At 48.2% G+C, this 14,908-nt stretch overlaps 1 protein-coding gene across 2 annotated transcripts in view; it reads right to left on the bottom strand.

The window, feature by feature from the left end:
• The window catches only part of LOC111158603 (F-box protein, helicase, 18), a 49,071-nt gene that overhangs the window by 20,196 nt on the left and 13,967 nt on the right, over window positions 1-14,908 (bottom strand). For both annotated transcript variants that reach the window (XR_002641360.1, XM_022520739.1), the window contains 10 exons: window positions 11,608-11,738; window positions 11,367-11,502; window positions 9,468-9,658; window positions 6,892-6,984; window positions 6,441-6,532; window positions 4,325-4,493; window positions 3,415-3,637; window positions 2,646-2,733; window positions 2,477-2,563; window positions 1,635-1,771 (listed from right to left, as the gene is read on the bottom strand). Coding sequence is in view for 1 of the 2 variants with exons in the window: in XM_022520739.1 (XP_022376447.1) it covers window positions 1,635-1,771; window positions 2,477-2,563; window positions 2,646-2,733; window positions 3,415-3,637; window positions 4,325-4,493; window positions 6,441-6,532; window positions 6,892-6,984; window positions 9,468-9,658; window positions 11,367-11,502; window positions 11,608-11,738 (1,347 nt within the window). In the remaining variant the exon portion in view is untranslated. The remainder of the gene's footprint in view (window positions 1-1,634; window positions 1,772-2,476; window positions 2,564-2,645; window positions 2,734-3,414; window positions 3,638-4,324; window positions 4,494-6,440; window positions 6,533-6,891; window positions 6,985-9,467; window positions 9,659-11,366; window positions 11,503-11,607; window positions 11,739-14,908) is intronic.

The following is a 14,908-nucleotide window of genomic DNA, read 5'->3' as shown; positions in this document are numbered from 1 at the left end:
GATCCCGATCTGGGCAATTCTCCCACCGCGGGACCTAGACTGGTTTTCTCACTACGGCTACCAGCCCAGCTCAGCAACCCGAACTCTACGCCTCACCAGCTCGGTCTCTCCCTCCCACTGCCAGATGCATCTCTACGCCTCTGTCCGACGACTCTTTCCCACAAACTCTCATGGGGCCGCACCCTCACTACAAGACAGGAAGAGCAGCACAGGGGGAAAAAGGTGACGCACGGCCTCCGAACAGGCCTCACAGCCCGGACAGCCTCGTTTCCTCTCCTGCCCCAAGACCAATGGAAAACTTCTCTTTTAAGCAAACCTACCCTTCCTTCTCAATAAAACCTAATGAAAAAGTGTAAATTATACGGGGGGGGGGGGCTGGGGGTTTCTCCCCTCACCTCAGAGACCTCCCTCAACATTAATTTAAAACCGCTGCCCACACGGCCAGCCCCAAGCATCCTTCCTGAACATTCCCGGCCCTCCCCTGCCTCGGCACAGGGCCAAACAGTCTCCTACCCTTCACAGCATGGCCCCACACCCTACTTCTTTGATCAGTGCAGCTGGAAAGATACCATTTGTCTCCAAACTCATGGTACTTATTGCCCTTTCCATGCATTTATGACTTAAAGTAATAAACTACCATGTACTTTGGTGAACATCAATAAAACTCAGGAAAACACAAGACTTTGGATGAACAGTACTGTGTGGTTATAGGATCACTCTGAGGGAGCCGTAACCCAAAACACAAAATAAAATATCCATGAATCCACACTGATATAAAGAAATGGTTGAGTAAATAAGTAAGTGCGAGAGAAGATAAAAATCTTCTTTGCAGAGGATCTTTCCATAATTTATGCAGATACCCCAACAGCCTCCCACAGACAGGTACTGGAAAAGGGAGGATCATGACAGCTTTCTCAGACAGCCAAGGACGCCCCGAGCTATCACGCTCAGTGGCAGACACAAGTTTTCCAAATTCTCGTTTCACTTGAAAGCACGAATTTTATCTTTGGCAACAAACATTTGTCAGTTGTTTTCCTTGAAGTCACAGCTCACTTCCTTCATTTTTGAGAAAATGCCAAAGACCGGAGCCTGTCAACTGTTCCTTCACGTACCAACAGGAACGACACACCAGCGCAGCAGGCTGAGCTCCCAGCTCAAACCCAAGAGCGCCCTTGGTCCGGGAGCCCACACGTTTCTGTGCGCAGACGTGCTTCCGCCACTCTGGCCGCTTGCTCACAAGGATCCCAGAGACGCACCCAAGGGCCAGCAGTCCATGCTGTCCGAATGCTGTCACCGCAGGACGTCCCGGAGCAAACCGCCCTTGTCTGTCTGTCTGACCCCGCATGCGTTGCAGGAAGAGCACGATGACGGCCACACCACGCGGTGCCACGGCCCCCACCCCCGGGAGGGCGTCAGCGGTGCAAATGCGAGCACAGTGACAACGGCACACGCAGGTGTTGTGAACACAGAGGTGACTCTACAGACCCCGAGAACCACAGAGAACCAGTGCTTAGAAGCAAGGATCTGCTACGTACTGGGCGTCTGGCACAGGGGAACCGCGGGAAAGCGAGGGCGGGGAAGCGCAAAGCCTGCTTCTACGGTTCTGGGGACTTGGAAGCAGAGAGAGCTCTTACCTGTGTGAGATAGAAGACGTGCGTGTGAGGGACTGTAAACAGAGCATTGACTGCACCACGGAAGGTATAGATCTGCTGATGTGGGTCCCCTACAAAGATTTTCCCACATGGCTGAGACAGAACTATGTTCATGATAGCTGCAACCAATAAGAGGGACAGTGAAAGAGCTGAAGGAACGTCGACTCACAGAGCACAAAGAACCCGTATTTACGACCGAAAAAGATGAAAATGCTTCATGAAACGAAGCCAGGGCACGCTGGACAATGGAGTTGTCTTTCCCTGCGGCATATGCAGGCAACGCAAAGAAACAACTATATAAGGGACAAGAGAAACCACTTCTGAGCCTAGGAATGCAGATTATTTTTAGTCCTGGATAAATGATGGAGTCTTTAAAAAAAAAAAAAACCACATAGGCAAATTGTCTTCTCTAACATTGTAACTCAAAGCTCAAAAAGGACCCCACGGAGGCACGCTATTTTCTATCAGCCACTTGAAAAACACGTACACACTGTCCGCTCTAAGTTGACTAGCTTTTCCCACTCAGCCTGAGTCCAGGTCCCAGTCTCCAGATGGACTATGCTTAGTCAACATTTTAAGAGTAACCGAAGCAAAACATGAACAGAAAAATAAATCTGCTTTGAGTTGGGGGGCGGGGTGAGAAGGACAACTGCTGAAATTCCCAGTCGAATAATAAAGGATTTGTGTGTGACTAAATTATCATCTGTGCCTCTTCCTTATGACAAGTAAGAATAATCGGCTCATGTCACATGTGTGTCCTCTTCCGTAATCGTGGTGCTGCTTCTGTGTGTTTGAGACTACTGATGCCGGGAAGGCTTTATCACCTGGGGTACAGTCCTGGGCCTCGTCCACAAAGATGGCGTCAAAAGAGGCCAGCAGAGGCTTGCTCAGCTGCCAGAGTTTCAAGTAGCCTAAAAGAGGGGAGCGGCAAGTCAGAACTCGCAGGCAGGGCGGTCACATTTAACAGGTGTCAAGAAGGGGGCACTGGCATACCATCGTGAGTCATTTGGTAAGCCTCTTCTTTGCATTCCCCCAACTTCCGCATGTTGTCCCAGAGTCGGCTGGCTTCAAGGACACCGTTCTAGAAAGCAAGTGATATGGCAAGTCACAGTTTAAGACCCTGGAAAAGACACCTCCTGAAATCACTTTCATTCTCACATACAGAGGTCTGAACAAAGGCACCATCACAACACAGTGAGGGGCAGTCACCTCCCTAACCTTCCTCCGGCTCCACGACAGCCTTAGAACAATGTCAAGTGCAGAGATGAGTAAGAAGCTGGGGCCGTACCAAGCCCAGGGACAGACCATCGCTCAAAGAGTACAAGATCTGGGGCGGGGGTGGGGAGGGCGGGGAGTGGAGGGGGAAGAGCACAAGATATGATGAGCCAGAAAAGCTGGATTCGCTCTCTAGACTTGCGACTGATGACTAAGCCATACGAAGAATGGCCAATGACTGAAAAGACAAGAAAAATCCGCAAAGAGATCCCTTATTTTTAGATTCGAACCCAATGACAAGCTCCTGTAAGCCATGGGTAGGAGGAGCCTCGTCTGTGGAATTAGGAGGACCAGCGTGCAAATTAAGTAGAAGGTCTGTGAGTCGGCCTCACAGGAAACACGCCACCTCACAGCCAGCGCGACGGGCCTGAGGTCCGGGAGTCCGATGTGCGGGCAGTTTGGAAGAAGGAAAGACAAGCAGGACGGAGTATCACGCCAGCTCTCCTCCATCCTCGATCCCTGACCGTGAGGAGACTTGGATACTCACCAGCTTTTCGCTCTGTTCAACCATGACTCTCTGTCCTCGGCTGTTCTTGCACCAGATCGGCACGTGATCGATGGTGAGCTCTTCGTCGGCCGAGGCGAAGAAGTTCTCTAAGGTCTTACATACGAGCTTGGCCCGTATGAATCCGCCTTTCCCTTCAGCAAGGACAGAATTGACCATGAAGGGGGTCAACTTGAAGAGATTCAATTTCTTCTTTAATTGGTACCTGTAACGCGCAGCCCAAACGAACAGTATTTGGCTGTTACAACGTGGCATTTAGGTCTCCCCCAACTCGAACCCCTTCCCCCACAGTGACACCACCTGGCCACGTTAAATGTCACAACAGGTTAGGGGAAAACAAAAGCCAGACAGGTTGAGCAAGGTCCATGCAGGATGTGAAACAGCTTCACCGGCTTTCAGGGACTCTCAGATGACAGCCCAGAAGAGGAAGAGGCTCACGGCAAATACCACTGCTCCACGGTGTGGCTAGACTCCAAGAGGTCCCTGACGGGACACTCGAGTTCCCTGAAGCCCTCCCTTCCACGGGACCGCTCAGAGGCCCCAGCAGCCCAGGGCAAGTGCATGACCGCCGAGTCGCCCCCCCGCTCGTCCCAGGGAAGCCCATCCGTCACACTGGTGAGAGCCTGTGCGCCAGACCAGCCCTTCGGACTTCCTGCGCCTCAGTTCCAGAGAAATGAGAACGCCCCCTCAGTACGACACTACCATCTGCAAACAACGCATCTTTACAGGGCAGAAGTGCAAATCACTACGTATCTTTCCGTTTCCTGCCTGTAAGCGGAGCTGAAAGCACTCCATATTCCCAGTGTTGCTGTGTCTGAGTTCCTATGTAATCATGACGCTCACAACAGGAAAACCAGGAATTGGACAAAGACGGTGGCAGCACAATGCTCACTTCCGCCCGACGTGCCCATAGGCCATGGAATGAAAGGTCTTGCAGATGACATTGCCGGGAAAGACTAGCTCGGCCTGCTTTGCGATGCTCTTGTTGAACGTCACGTACAGAAACCTGCTCTGGGACCACTTTTCAGCATACTTGACCAGCGTAGAGGTCTTCCCGGTGCCTGGGGAAGCCAAGAGGAAAGGAGGTGACCCTCTGCCCAGGAAAAACTGTTCCAAAGGATGCTCTAATCAGGTCTTACCCATGCTTATCTTATCTCCCGATAGAGACCAGACCAGTGACAGGTTTCTCAATGCTGATAAGGGGCAGTGAAAAGAGCAGCAGATTCTAAGCCAGATTAACCTGGGCTTGGCTCTCGGCTCTAGCCGGCTCCAGCTGAGCAGGAAGGCCGAGCTGTGGGACCTCACTGACCATGGGTGTGCCCTCAGCCACACGTGGGCAACGCTGACCTCGCAGGTCTGGCAGGATAAAGCGATCAGCGAGGCACCCGGCAGGGGAACTCAGTTCGAGCAGCTGCTGCTGTCCTACGCATCAGTCACTATCCAAAGGCAAGAGCGTGCAGGTGAGATTCAAGGATGCTTCTGGCCCATTCTGAGCTCTCCGGCACGCCCTGCCTCTCCACCGTTCGTCTACTCAGTTATCATTCACTGAACAAGTACTCACGAGCACCTACTCCACGCTCAGCTGTATGCTAAGCACTGGGAGTATGCTAAAAAAAAAAAACAAAAAAAACATAAAGGAAGATTCCTTTACTATAATCTCCTCGGGAATACAATACCAACACGGCTGAAACAATCAGAACACAAGGAGAGTATAATGACAACACAGAAAACCAAAAAAAGAGTATGGGTGTGGAAACAAAAAAATCTCACCTCTAAAAGTAGAAAAATGGTACCTCTTTCCCTCCCTAACAGGGCTACTGTGAAGTCTAATGACACAGTGCGGAAGTGTTTATGAAATATGTGTGTGTTGTCTATACTTATTAAATAATCAGGTGCCAAACAGTTCATACACACGATCAGTTACAGCGAGAGTTCAGAGGTCATATAGGACTCTAACGGCTCAAGAAGCCTCCACCGATATGAGTCGGGGACAGCATGGCGAGGAGGCAGGTGGGGGTTGGGGGGGCTACTCTTGGAGAGAAACAGACCCAGCTGTGAATTCTACCTCCTCCACTTACGTGCTTATCTAACCTGGGGCAAGTCATCACAACTTCCCTGAGCGTCAAATCCTTATCCATAAAACAGAGATAACCAACCAACCTTCCAGAACGTCCTTAGGACTCAGCACCGTGCCAGGTACTGAACGAATCCTTGCTGTTGTCTGTAGCAGGATATTTAGGCAGAAAAGAAACAGGAAGGAATTCCAGGTAGAAAAGAGTATGAGCAAAGGCTCAGACAAAAGGATAACCAAGTGCTTTGGGAGCCTGCAAGTGCAATGAGCTGACTGAGGCAGGAGAACTACAGCTCGCATCATGGAGGAATGCAGGTTAGAACCCGGTGCTGGGAGAGACTCCCAGACTTTACGCAACAGAAATCAGGGAGCTCCGGAAACGTGGCCCGCCCCTCCGTGAGCGATCCGTGCCTGAGCATTTACAACGATAAATGACCGGCTGGGTCAGTCCTGCTGGTATCATCCCACAAACAAATGCCTAAGAACCATCTGTCCAACCAGGAACTCCATGTGGATGCTCCCTGGAGTGGCAAAAAACAAAACAAAACAAACAAAAAAACAAAAACAAAAACAAGCATTCCTTAACTGCTTTTAAAATTATTTAATTGGGGCGCCTGCGTGGTTCAGTCCGTTGAGCACCTGCCACCTTCCGCCCAGGTCATGATCCCAGGTCCAGGGATCGAGTCCCGTATGGGGCTCCCTGCTCAGCAGGGACCTGGTTTCCCTCTGCCTGCTGCTCCCCCTCCTTGTGCCCTCTCTCTCTCTGACAAATAAATAAAAATAAAATCTTTTAAAAAAATAAAAATAAAATTATTTAACTGCAGTATTTGGACAATAGACCAAGGTAAAGAAATTCTGGCAGGCAGCAAGGAAAAGGGAAGCAGGGATGAGAGGCATGAACCTGTCGCTCCAGTGCAGGAACGGTGAGCTCCCTTACCTGCAAACGCCATGATCTTTACCACCTGGAGAGGTTCCATCTTGTGGCTCAGAATCAGCTGTTGTTCATGTGTAAGCTGGATGGTTTTCTTGCTATAATCATTATAGAAGAGAAATCAGAAAAACAAAGGAATTCCAAAGACCAGGTGACGGACTGTCACAAAGCAAACAGGCAGACTGGAGGAAATTAACCCAACGAAAGGCCTCGCCTTGGGGTGATAAACATGTTCCAAAGCTAGTTTATGACGTTGGTTGCACACTCAATAAATGTACCGAAAATCACTGGACTGTACAATTAAAATGGGTGAATTTTATGTCATGTAAATTATACCTCAATGAAACTGTTAAGACAAAACACCCCTCCTCTCTAAGTATAAGGAGGAACTGAGAACAGAAGACAAAAGACACACACACAAACACACACACACACACACACAATCCTATACACATACCCTGGCCAAACCGATGGTTCCTCTTTAACTTCTCGGGCCTGAGGACAGGAATTCTCCTGAAGATACAGGCAATAGAAAATGTTGTAGTGAATCCTAATAGGGAAAAAGCAGATTTAGAGGTTTTCAAATTAAGTAACAATCTCTATCCTGTTTTCTCTCAGATGTATTTGGACTCCTTACCATTTCTAAAAAAGAAAATAGCTACCACCATTTTATAAGGGAAAAAGAAAAAAAGAAAGAAAGAAAAGATGTTAAATACAGCCAGAGCTGACCAAAGCCCTCTCGGAAAGCCCAGCTCTGGGAAGGTGCCTGGCTCCAGTGTGTAATGGCGAAGGAGAGAGACCAGGACATGCTGTCTGGCAACCAAAGCACTAGCTGTAACCCTAAGAGACAAACAATCACAAAAGCAGCAAGACTGGCTGAAAACAACCGCAAATTCTACTCGGAGCAGTGCGATCCTTGTTCGACATCACCTTAATGTCATCGTGTCTTTCTCAGACTCCTTTGCTCTGCTCCCTGCTTCCTGTAAGGTGATAACTGGAGTAGAAGCACGAAGAACATTCTATGTTTAAAGGTTCCAAAGGAAGGGTGTTACAGAGAGAGCAAGATGTGATTACCAAGGACTGGAAACAGAATGGCCTCCAAGCCACCGAGAGGGGCCCATGACGACACGAAGCACTCAGCAGAGGCCCCGGGAATGGGAAAACAGCCCACTACAAGCCACTTCAAAGCTCTCTGTGTTCACACTGACCCCAAACTCTTCCCCCTCCAGCACCAACCGCCCACATTTAGCGCACTGCTTCCCATCCCCAGAGGGAAAGTGATCTCTGAGCACCATCAAATTCCTTTAATGACACAACACTTCTGTCTCTGGTCATATTACCTCCCAGGGAAAGCAGGAAGAAATTCATCAACACAACAAAACCCAACAGATCGTGCCCTCCACTCCTCCTCTCTGGATGGAGAGAACCTGCGGGTTCGGAATCTGCACGTAAGAACTTTATTCACCATGTGTATATCTGTCTTGTCCCAGTTAATCCTAAATCTCCTTGTCCTGTGCCTCAATGCCACGGTAGGGATACAACATAACTGGCATTTAATAAACTGAACCGTAACTCAGAAACACAGCAAATACTCTGACATTTCTGGAGCACGTGTGTTCCATCCTTGAACTCCAGCAAGGATAACTGGGCCACAGCTCATGGGGTGCCCTCAGCCATGCATCCCCCAAGGGCTCACGGACTCCAGAGAAAGGAAATCCTCCCTGGGACTTCTGCTTCCCAGGACCGGCTGCAGTAGCATACCGCCCATCGCCGGGCGGGGGATTAGGGCGCCCTCCACAGCCTGGATTTCACGCTGACTTCTCCGCAGGGTCCACGTCCACTTTCCTAGTCTGGCTGCTGCCGGCCGCACGTAACTGTGGACCGTCTCCCTCTCCTTCACCAGTCTTGCCGCAACAGACCACTTCTCTTCCTTGCATATATTAAATTCATCCCCGTCTTTGGACCCTGAAATTATCTGCTCCTTCTGCCAAAATGCTCTCCCCTCAAATCTTAAAATGTCGTTTTATTTATCTTTTTAAGATTTTATTTATTTGAGAGAGAGAGAGCGCGAGCGACAGACAGCACAAGTGAGCATGAGGGAGAAGAGGGAGAAGCCGAGCAGGGAGCCCGACGTGGGATCACGACCTGAGCTGAAGGCAGACGCTTAACTGACGGAGCCACCCAGATGCCCCTTCCTCCCCTAATCTAACGCAGAGCTCCCCGCCTCCCTTGCCCACTTCCCCCTTCTTTCTCTCTGAACCACTTGTCACTCACTACAATGTTCTTTCAAATTTTTTTTTAAAGATTTTATTTATTTATTTGACAGAGAGAGAGCACAAGTAGGCAGAGAGGCAGGCAGAGAGAGAGGGGGAAGCAGGCTCCCCACGGAGCAGAGAGCCCGATGCAGGGCTTGATCCCAGGACCCTGAGATCATGACCTGAGCTGAAGGCAGAGGCTTAACCCACTGAGGCACCCAGGCGCCCTGCTCACTACAATGTTCTTGTTCAGCGTGCTCACCTATGCAGTCCCTGCCTGCTCTCTCTGGAACTCAGTGCACGAGGCCTGGACCAGCGGCTGACCCTCCGCCAGCTGCCCTGTGCACGTGCGCTGGCGAGTGAAACCACGACGGTCACTCTGAACAAACCGCCTCCGTCCTAGAGATGGTAGGGCAGGCGAGACTCGGCCACAGTGTTTAGCTCCCACCCCAAAACAGAAATGGAGGAACCGAATCTTAATGCTTCCCTAGGAAAATGAGGCCACACAGGAAGGCAGAAGGCTCCTTTTAGCGAGGGGACGTCACGTCAGGCTTCAACAGCCTTGAGCATCCACCGGCCTCAGCGCTATTTCCCAGCGGGGTGGCACTTCATATCCGCAGAGCATGTCTGATCCTCCCAGCACCTGCCTTTTACCGCTGTGGACTTGGGGCGGGGGGCCCTGGGAGACCCACGGCGTGCCCAGGGCTAGAGCTGGGCTGTGCAGCCAGTGCGGGCCATTCCCTTGCCCGGGCCTGGGCTCTTCCTCCCCCCGCTTTACCGGTTGCTGATGTTGATCCCCTTCTCCCTCATGGCGTAGAGGAGCACGGCGAGGCAGTACAGCGTCTCCGTGATGTCCGGCACCGTCACGGTGGAGCTGGGTCTCCGGAGGCAGAAGAGCAGCTGCCGGATGTCGTTCACGCTGCTGGACAGGAGGACGATGGCCGCCACCAGAGCCCACACGTTGACACCCTGTGGAGGGCAGCGGACCAGGGAGGGGAGAAAAGACCAGAACACGATTAATGAAACCCCATCAGACAACCAGCGAAAAGAGCCAAGGCTCGGACGGCCTGGGCCGAGTGCCAAATGCCCACGCGACATTCAGAAACGTCAGCCTTTCCCTTCACCCTGGATTCCTTCCTTTCATCGCTTCTGGATTTGAGTCCTTAGTTGTCTTCAGTTAAAAAACATTAAAGAAGGATCTAACAGAGCACCCTGCCTAGAGGAACACCTAGCTCCCAGCATTCCTCTCCGGGTCGGGGTGAGCTCTCCTGTCCACAGCGACTCGACAGGGTCCGAGAAGATCACTGGGCAACTGTGCCGGCCCGGGAGGCCAACGGAGGGGCGACGCAAAAGACAACAGTGGTCTTTCAGGGACAAATTCAAACACTGACAATTCCCTGGCATTAAGACGTTAATCTACTACTTACTTCGTGTTATTATTATTTAATTAATGTTTTAATTAATACGAATTCGATGTTTTAACTAACATTATGTAAATGACTGAAAATGTCTTATTATGGATCTCTGCTTAGTATACTCCGTTTAGTAGTATCTAAGAAAATGTTCAGGAACACAGAAATAGTCCAATACTGGAAAAGTATCTTTCTCATTCTTCACTTTACTACAAGCATCCCGGTTATAATTTCAGGGTCCTCTCACTCCAACCATCCTGTGAAAGAAATGACACCCCACCACCACCAGCCATCACGTCACTGAAGGCAGAAAGAGGAAAACGCACGGCTGGACTGCTGGTTTTCTGCGGACCGCAGCCCGGCTGAGGGTGTACGGAGCTCCCAAGACAAAATGGAAGACTCGCTGATCTAGATAAGGAGCCACAAGACCCAGTCAGGTACAACTGATGAGTCACTGAACCTCATCTCTGAAGCTAATATCACACTGTTTGTTAATTAATTGAATCTAAATAAAATAAAATTTAATTTAAAATAAATAAAAAGTTAAAAGAATAAAAGGTCATCTGTCACATCAACACCCAAAGATACGGAAATGGTGAGCATTTCAGCGACTTTTCATCCTATTATATATAAGCAGTATATTTTGTAAAAAAAAAAAAAAAAAAAGAGGCTGAGTCAGGAAACTGAAGACTATTTCTAGCTTCCCACTGACTCATGAGTGTCTGTAGGAGAACCTTCATTTCTCTGATTCTTTCAAATAACCCACTTACTGACAATAGAATGGGCTACCGTATAAAGAAATCCTTATTAATCAAAGCTTTTAGAGGCTAGACAACCATCCTCTGTTGAAGATACCTCCACAGAATGGGAAATTGGATTAAATGCTTTTTAAAATCCCTTCCACACTGAAGAATCTATAACAACATGGCCTGTTATTTCCATAATGGGACCAATGACGAGATTAAGGCTTCAAAGCAGAGATTAAAGGAAGATTTTGAGATGCACCTGGTGGCACAGTCAGTTAAGCCTCCAGACTCTTGATTTTGGCTCAGGTCACGACTTCAGGGTGGGGAGATCGAGGCTGGCGTCCAGCTCTCTGCTGGGCATGGAGCCTGGTTAAGATTCTCTCCCTCTGCCCCCCAAATCCCTCTCAAAAAAAAAAGGAAAGAATTTGAAAATAGATCTAAAATGACCTTCAGCCACACTTCATCTCCACTAGGCTTTCTGGAAGAGAAAGGATATGGCGTCGGCCTGCAGTCACTCACCGTGGCAGCCACGTAGAGATCTGGGAGGTGCTGACGCACGCAGGCCTCTGCCTCAGGAAGGAGGAGGTGATCCCTCAGACTCCACAAGGCCCGTCCAGGGTCCACACTGGGGGAGCATTTACTGGTGGCTGCATAGCTGTACGACAGTCACAGCAGAGTCCGTGAGAAAGCTGACCCCGAGTGCTAAAAGGCGGGAAAGGACTGGAGACTCCGTCTTCCTCCCCGGAGAAAAGCCACTCACCGAATGAGGTTCAGCACACACAAGTCGGACTCCTTCTCTATCCCGTAGCTCAGCAGGATGCCGTCCACTTTGCTCACAGCTTGCTCCTCATTCATCAGGTAGCGATGATACAGCTTTTTCCAAGGAATGAACTGAAGAGGTTTTAAAAAAAATCCACAATAACATGCAGGCAGCAGCTGCGAGAACAGATTAAGCCACTACTTATGGACGACCTTCTGACACTTGAAAGGCACTTATAGCTCACAATTCCAAAGCTGGGCAAGGAGGGTGGAAACATTACACACGTTTTGGCTGGAAATGAGGAGAACTGGGTCTTGGTTTTGGTTCCAACACTAACTTGACACAGAATCTGGGAAAAACTAGTGCGATTTCCCTGGTCAGGACACTGACAGCTCAGCGTTTCAATGAAGATCAAATAATAGGAGAACCGTAGCTGGGGCACCTGGGGGGCTCAGTCAGTTAATTGTCTGCCTTTGGCTCAGGTCATGATCTTGGGGTCCTGGGATCAAGCCCCACATCAGTCTCCCTGCTCAGCAGGGAGTCTGCTTCTCCCTCTCCCTCTGCCCCTCCCCCCTGGTTCATGCTCTCTTCTCTCTCTCAAATAAATAAATAAAAATAAAATATTTTTTTTAATTACAAAAAAAAAAAAAAAAACCCTGTGGCTATACAAGCATCAGACAAAAAAAGGCTCTACATCAAAAACTATTCCAAGAGAAAGAAGATTATATAATAATAAACGGGCCAACGCACCAAGAAGGTCTAATAATCGTAAGTATAAATGTACCAAGTATCAGAGCTCCTCAATGAAGGAAGCAGACACGAAACCAAACAGAGGAGCAGACAGCGACATGAAGTCCCAGGAGATTTCAATGCTTCACTTTCAAGAATGAACAGAGCCATCAGACAGAAGATCAATAAAGAAGCAGAGGATATAAACAACAGTGGACCAAGGGGACCTAACAGACAGATCCGGAACATTTCACCCCACAGCAGCAGCATATACAGCCTTCTCCAGTAAACATGGAACACCCTCCAGGACAGATAACATGCTAGGCCACAAAAACAAGATGAAATCAGAGGGAGACAAACCGTAAGAGACTCTTGACTCTAGGAAACAAACTGAGGGCTGCTGGAGGGGAAGTCGTTGGGGAGATGGGATAACTGGGTGATGGGCACGTGTTGAAGTGAACACTGGCTAGTACATAAGACTGATGAGTCACTGACCTCCACCTCTGAAACCAATAATGCATCCATCATATGTTAACTGAATTTAAGTAAAATTTTTTTAAAGAAAAAAACAAATTTTAAGACATTAAAATTATAGAAAGTATCCTTTTTGATCACTAGCCCACAAGTATGTGGAAACTAAACAATGCTCTTAAAACAACCAGTGGGTCAAAAAAGAAATCGTAAGAAATTCGAAAAGACCATGAGACAAATGAAAACAAAAAACACAGCACACCAAAACTTAATGGGATGAAGTGAAAGCCATGCTCACAGAGAAGTTTATAGTTGTAAACACCTATATTAAAGAAGAAGAAAGGCCACAAATCAACAACCTAACTTTATAGCTACAGGGACTAGAAAAAAAGCTAGCAGAAGGAGAGAAATAATAAAGACCAGAGCAGAGATAAATGAAATCAAGAAGAGAGAAGCAGAAAGAAAAAAAAAAAATCAATGAAATTAAGATTTGGTTTTCTTAAAAGATCAACAAAATTGACAACCCTTTTGGTAGACTAAGAAAAAAACGAGGAGATTCAAATAACTGAAATCAGAAATGAAAGGTGGGACATTACAACTGATATCAGAAATAAAAGGACATGAACCAACTGGACAACCTAGAAGAAAAGACAACCTACCAAGGCTGACTCATGAGGAAACAGAAAATCTGAACACACCAATAATAAGTGACTTGAGTTGGTAACCAAAGACCTCCCAACCAAGGAAAGTCCAGGACCAGACGGCTTCACTGGAGAATTCCACTGAGCATTAATTCCTTCAGAAGAATGAATATCATTCCTTCTTAAACACTCCAAAAAAACTGAAGAGGACGGAGGACCTCCAAACTGATTCTAGGAAGCCAGCATAACCTTAGACCAAAGTTAGAGAAAGATACTAGAGCAATGAAAGGGAAATGAGAGCTACAACAGATCACCGGAAATTCGTATGTCACATCCTTGTTAAGCGATGATGAAAAACAGCTTCAGTCTAACATTTCAGGAGGTAAATATGAGCTGGAAAAACCTGCCCCAGATCTTCTCAAGCAGAATGGAGAAAACTCACTATCCCCATTTGTGACTACTCAGGTCACACAGGATGCATCTCAGTTCGGTGGGTAGAAATACTATGACACAAAACAGAGGTCACACCCAAAGGCAGAAAGGCAGTTCTCAGAAAGTATAAAACAAGACCTCAAGCAAAGAATGAAGCAAGAGTGATATGAAATTTCATCCAAAACCCTTCATTTTTATAAGAAAAATGTATTAAGTCTTCATATGTCTATCTTGCCCTCCATCCCTAAATTTTTTTTAAAGATTTTATTTATTTATTTGAAAGAGAAAGAGAGAGCATGTAAGAGAGGAGCAGAGGGGGAAGGAGGAGGAGAGAGAATCCCAAGAAGACTCTGTGCTGAGTGCAGACACCAATGTGCGGCTAGATCCCATGACTTCGAAACCACAATCTGAGCCAGAACCAGGAGTCTTAGACACCCAACCAACCAAGCCACCTAGGCGCCCGTCCATCCCTAAATTTCTAAACTTCGCCATATCTGAAGGGAGAGTTCATCTTCATTTCTAGGGTTTATCCCCAATGGCTAGTCTAAGGGATATCGTAAGCCAAGCAGAACGTGCTCCCAAGCCCGTGGGTTTACCCTTGAGCCCGCAGCTGGGAGGGAAGATATGTAATCGAAGACCAACAGAAGGGCAGGGTGCCAGAGCAGTGACGGAATGGACTCAGCACCAGGAAGTCTCTCTCTTTTTTTTTTTTGTTTGGAAGATCTTGTTTATTTAATGGACAAAGGGAAAGAGACAGTGAGAGAAGCAACACAAGCAAGGGGAGTAGGAGAAGGAGAAGCGGTGCTGAGCAGGGAGCCCAATGCAGGGCTCAATCCTAGGACCCTGGGATCATGACCTGGGCCCAAGACAGATGCTTAATGACTGGGCCACCCAGGCGCCCCAGGAAGTCTCTTCCAAGAGCATAGGCTGCCCACTGTATCAATGGCAAGAGGGACACCTAGGGTGATTCCATGCAAGACTCATTTATGAATCACCTACTGTATATAAAAGATCATGAGGCACAATGG

Source organism: Enhydra lutris, unplaced genomic scaffold, assembly GCF_002288905.1.
Source record: "Enhydra lutris kenyoni isolate GAN:26980312 unplaced genomic scaffold, ASM228890v2 scaffoldscaffold61, whole genome shotgun sequence".
Classification (NCBI taxonomy): Eukaryota; Metazoa; Chordata; class Mammalia; order Carnivora; family Mustelidae; genus Enhydra; species Enhydra lutris.
Note: the sequence above shows the minus strand (reverse complement) of the source record. Positions and strands in the feature narration are given on the sequence as shown.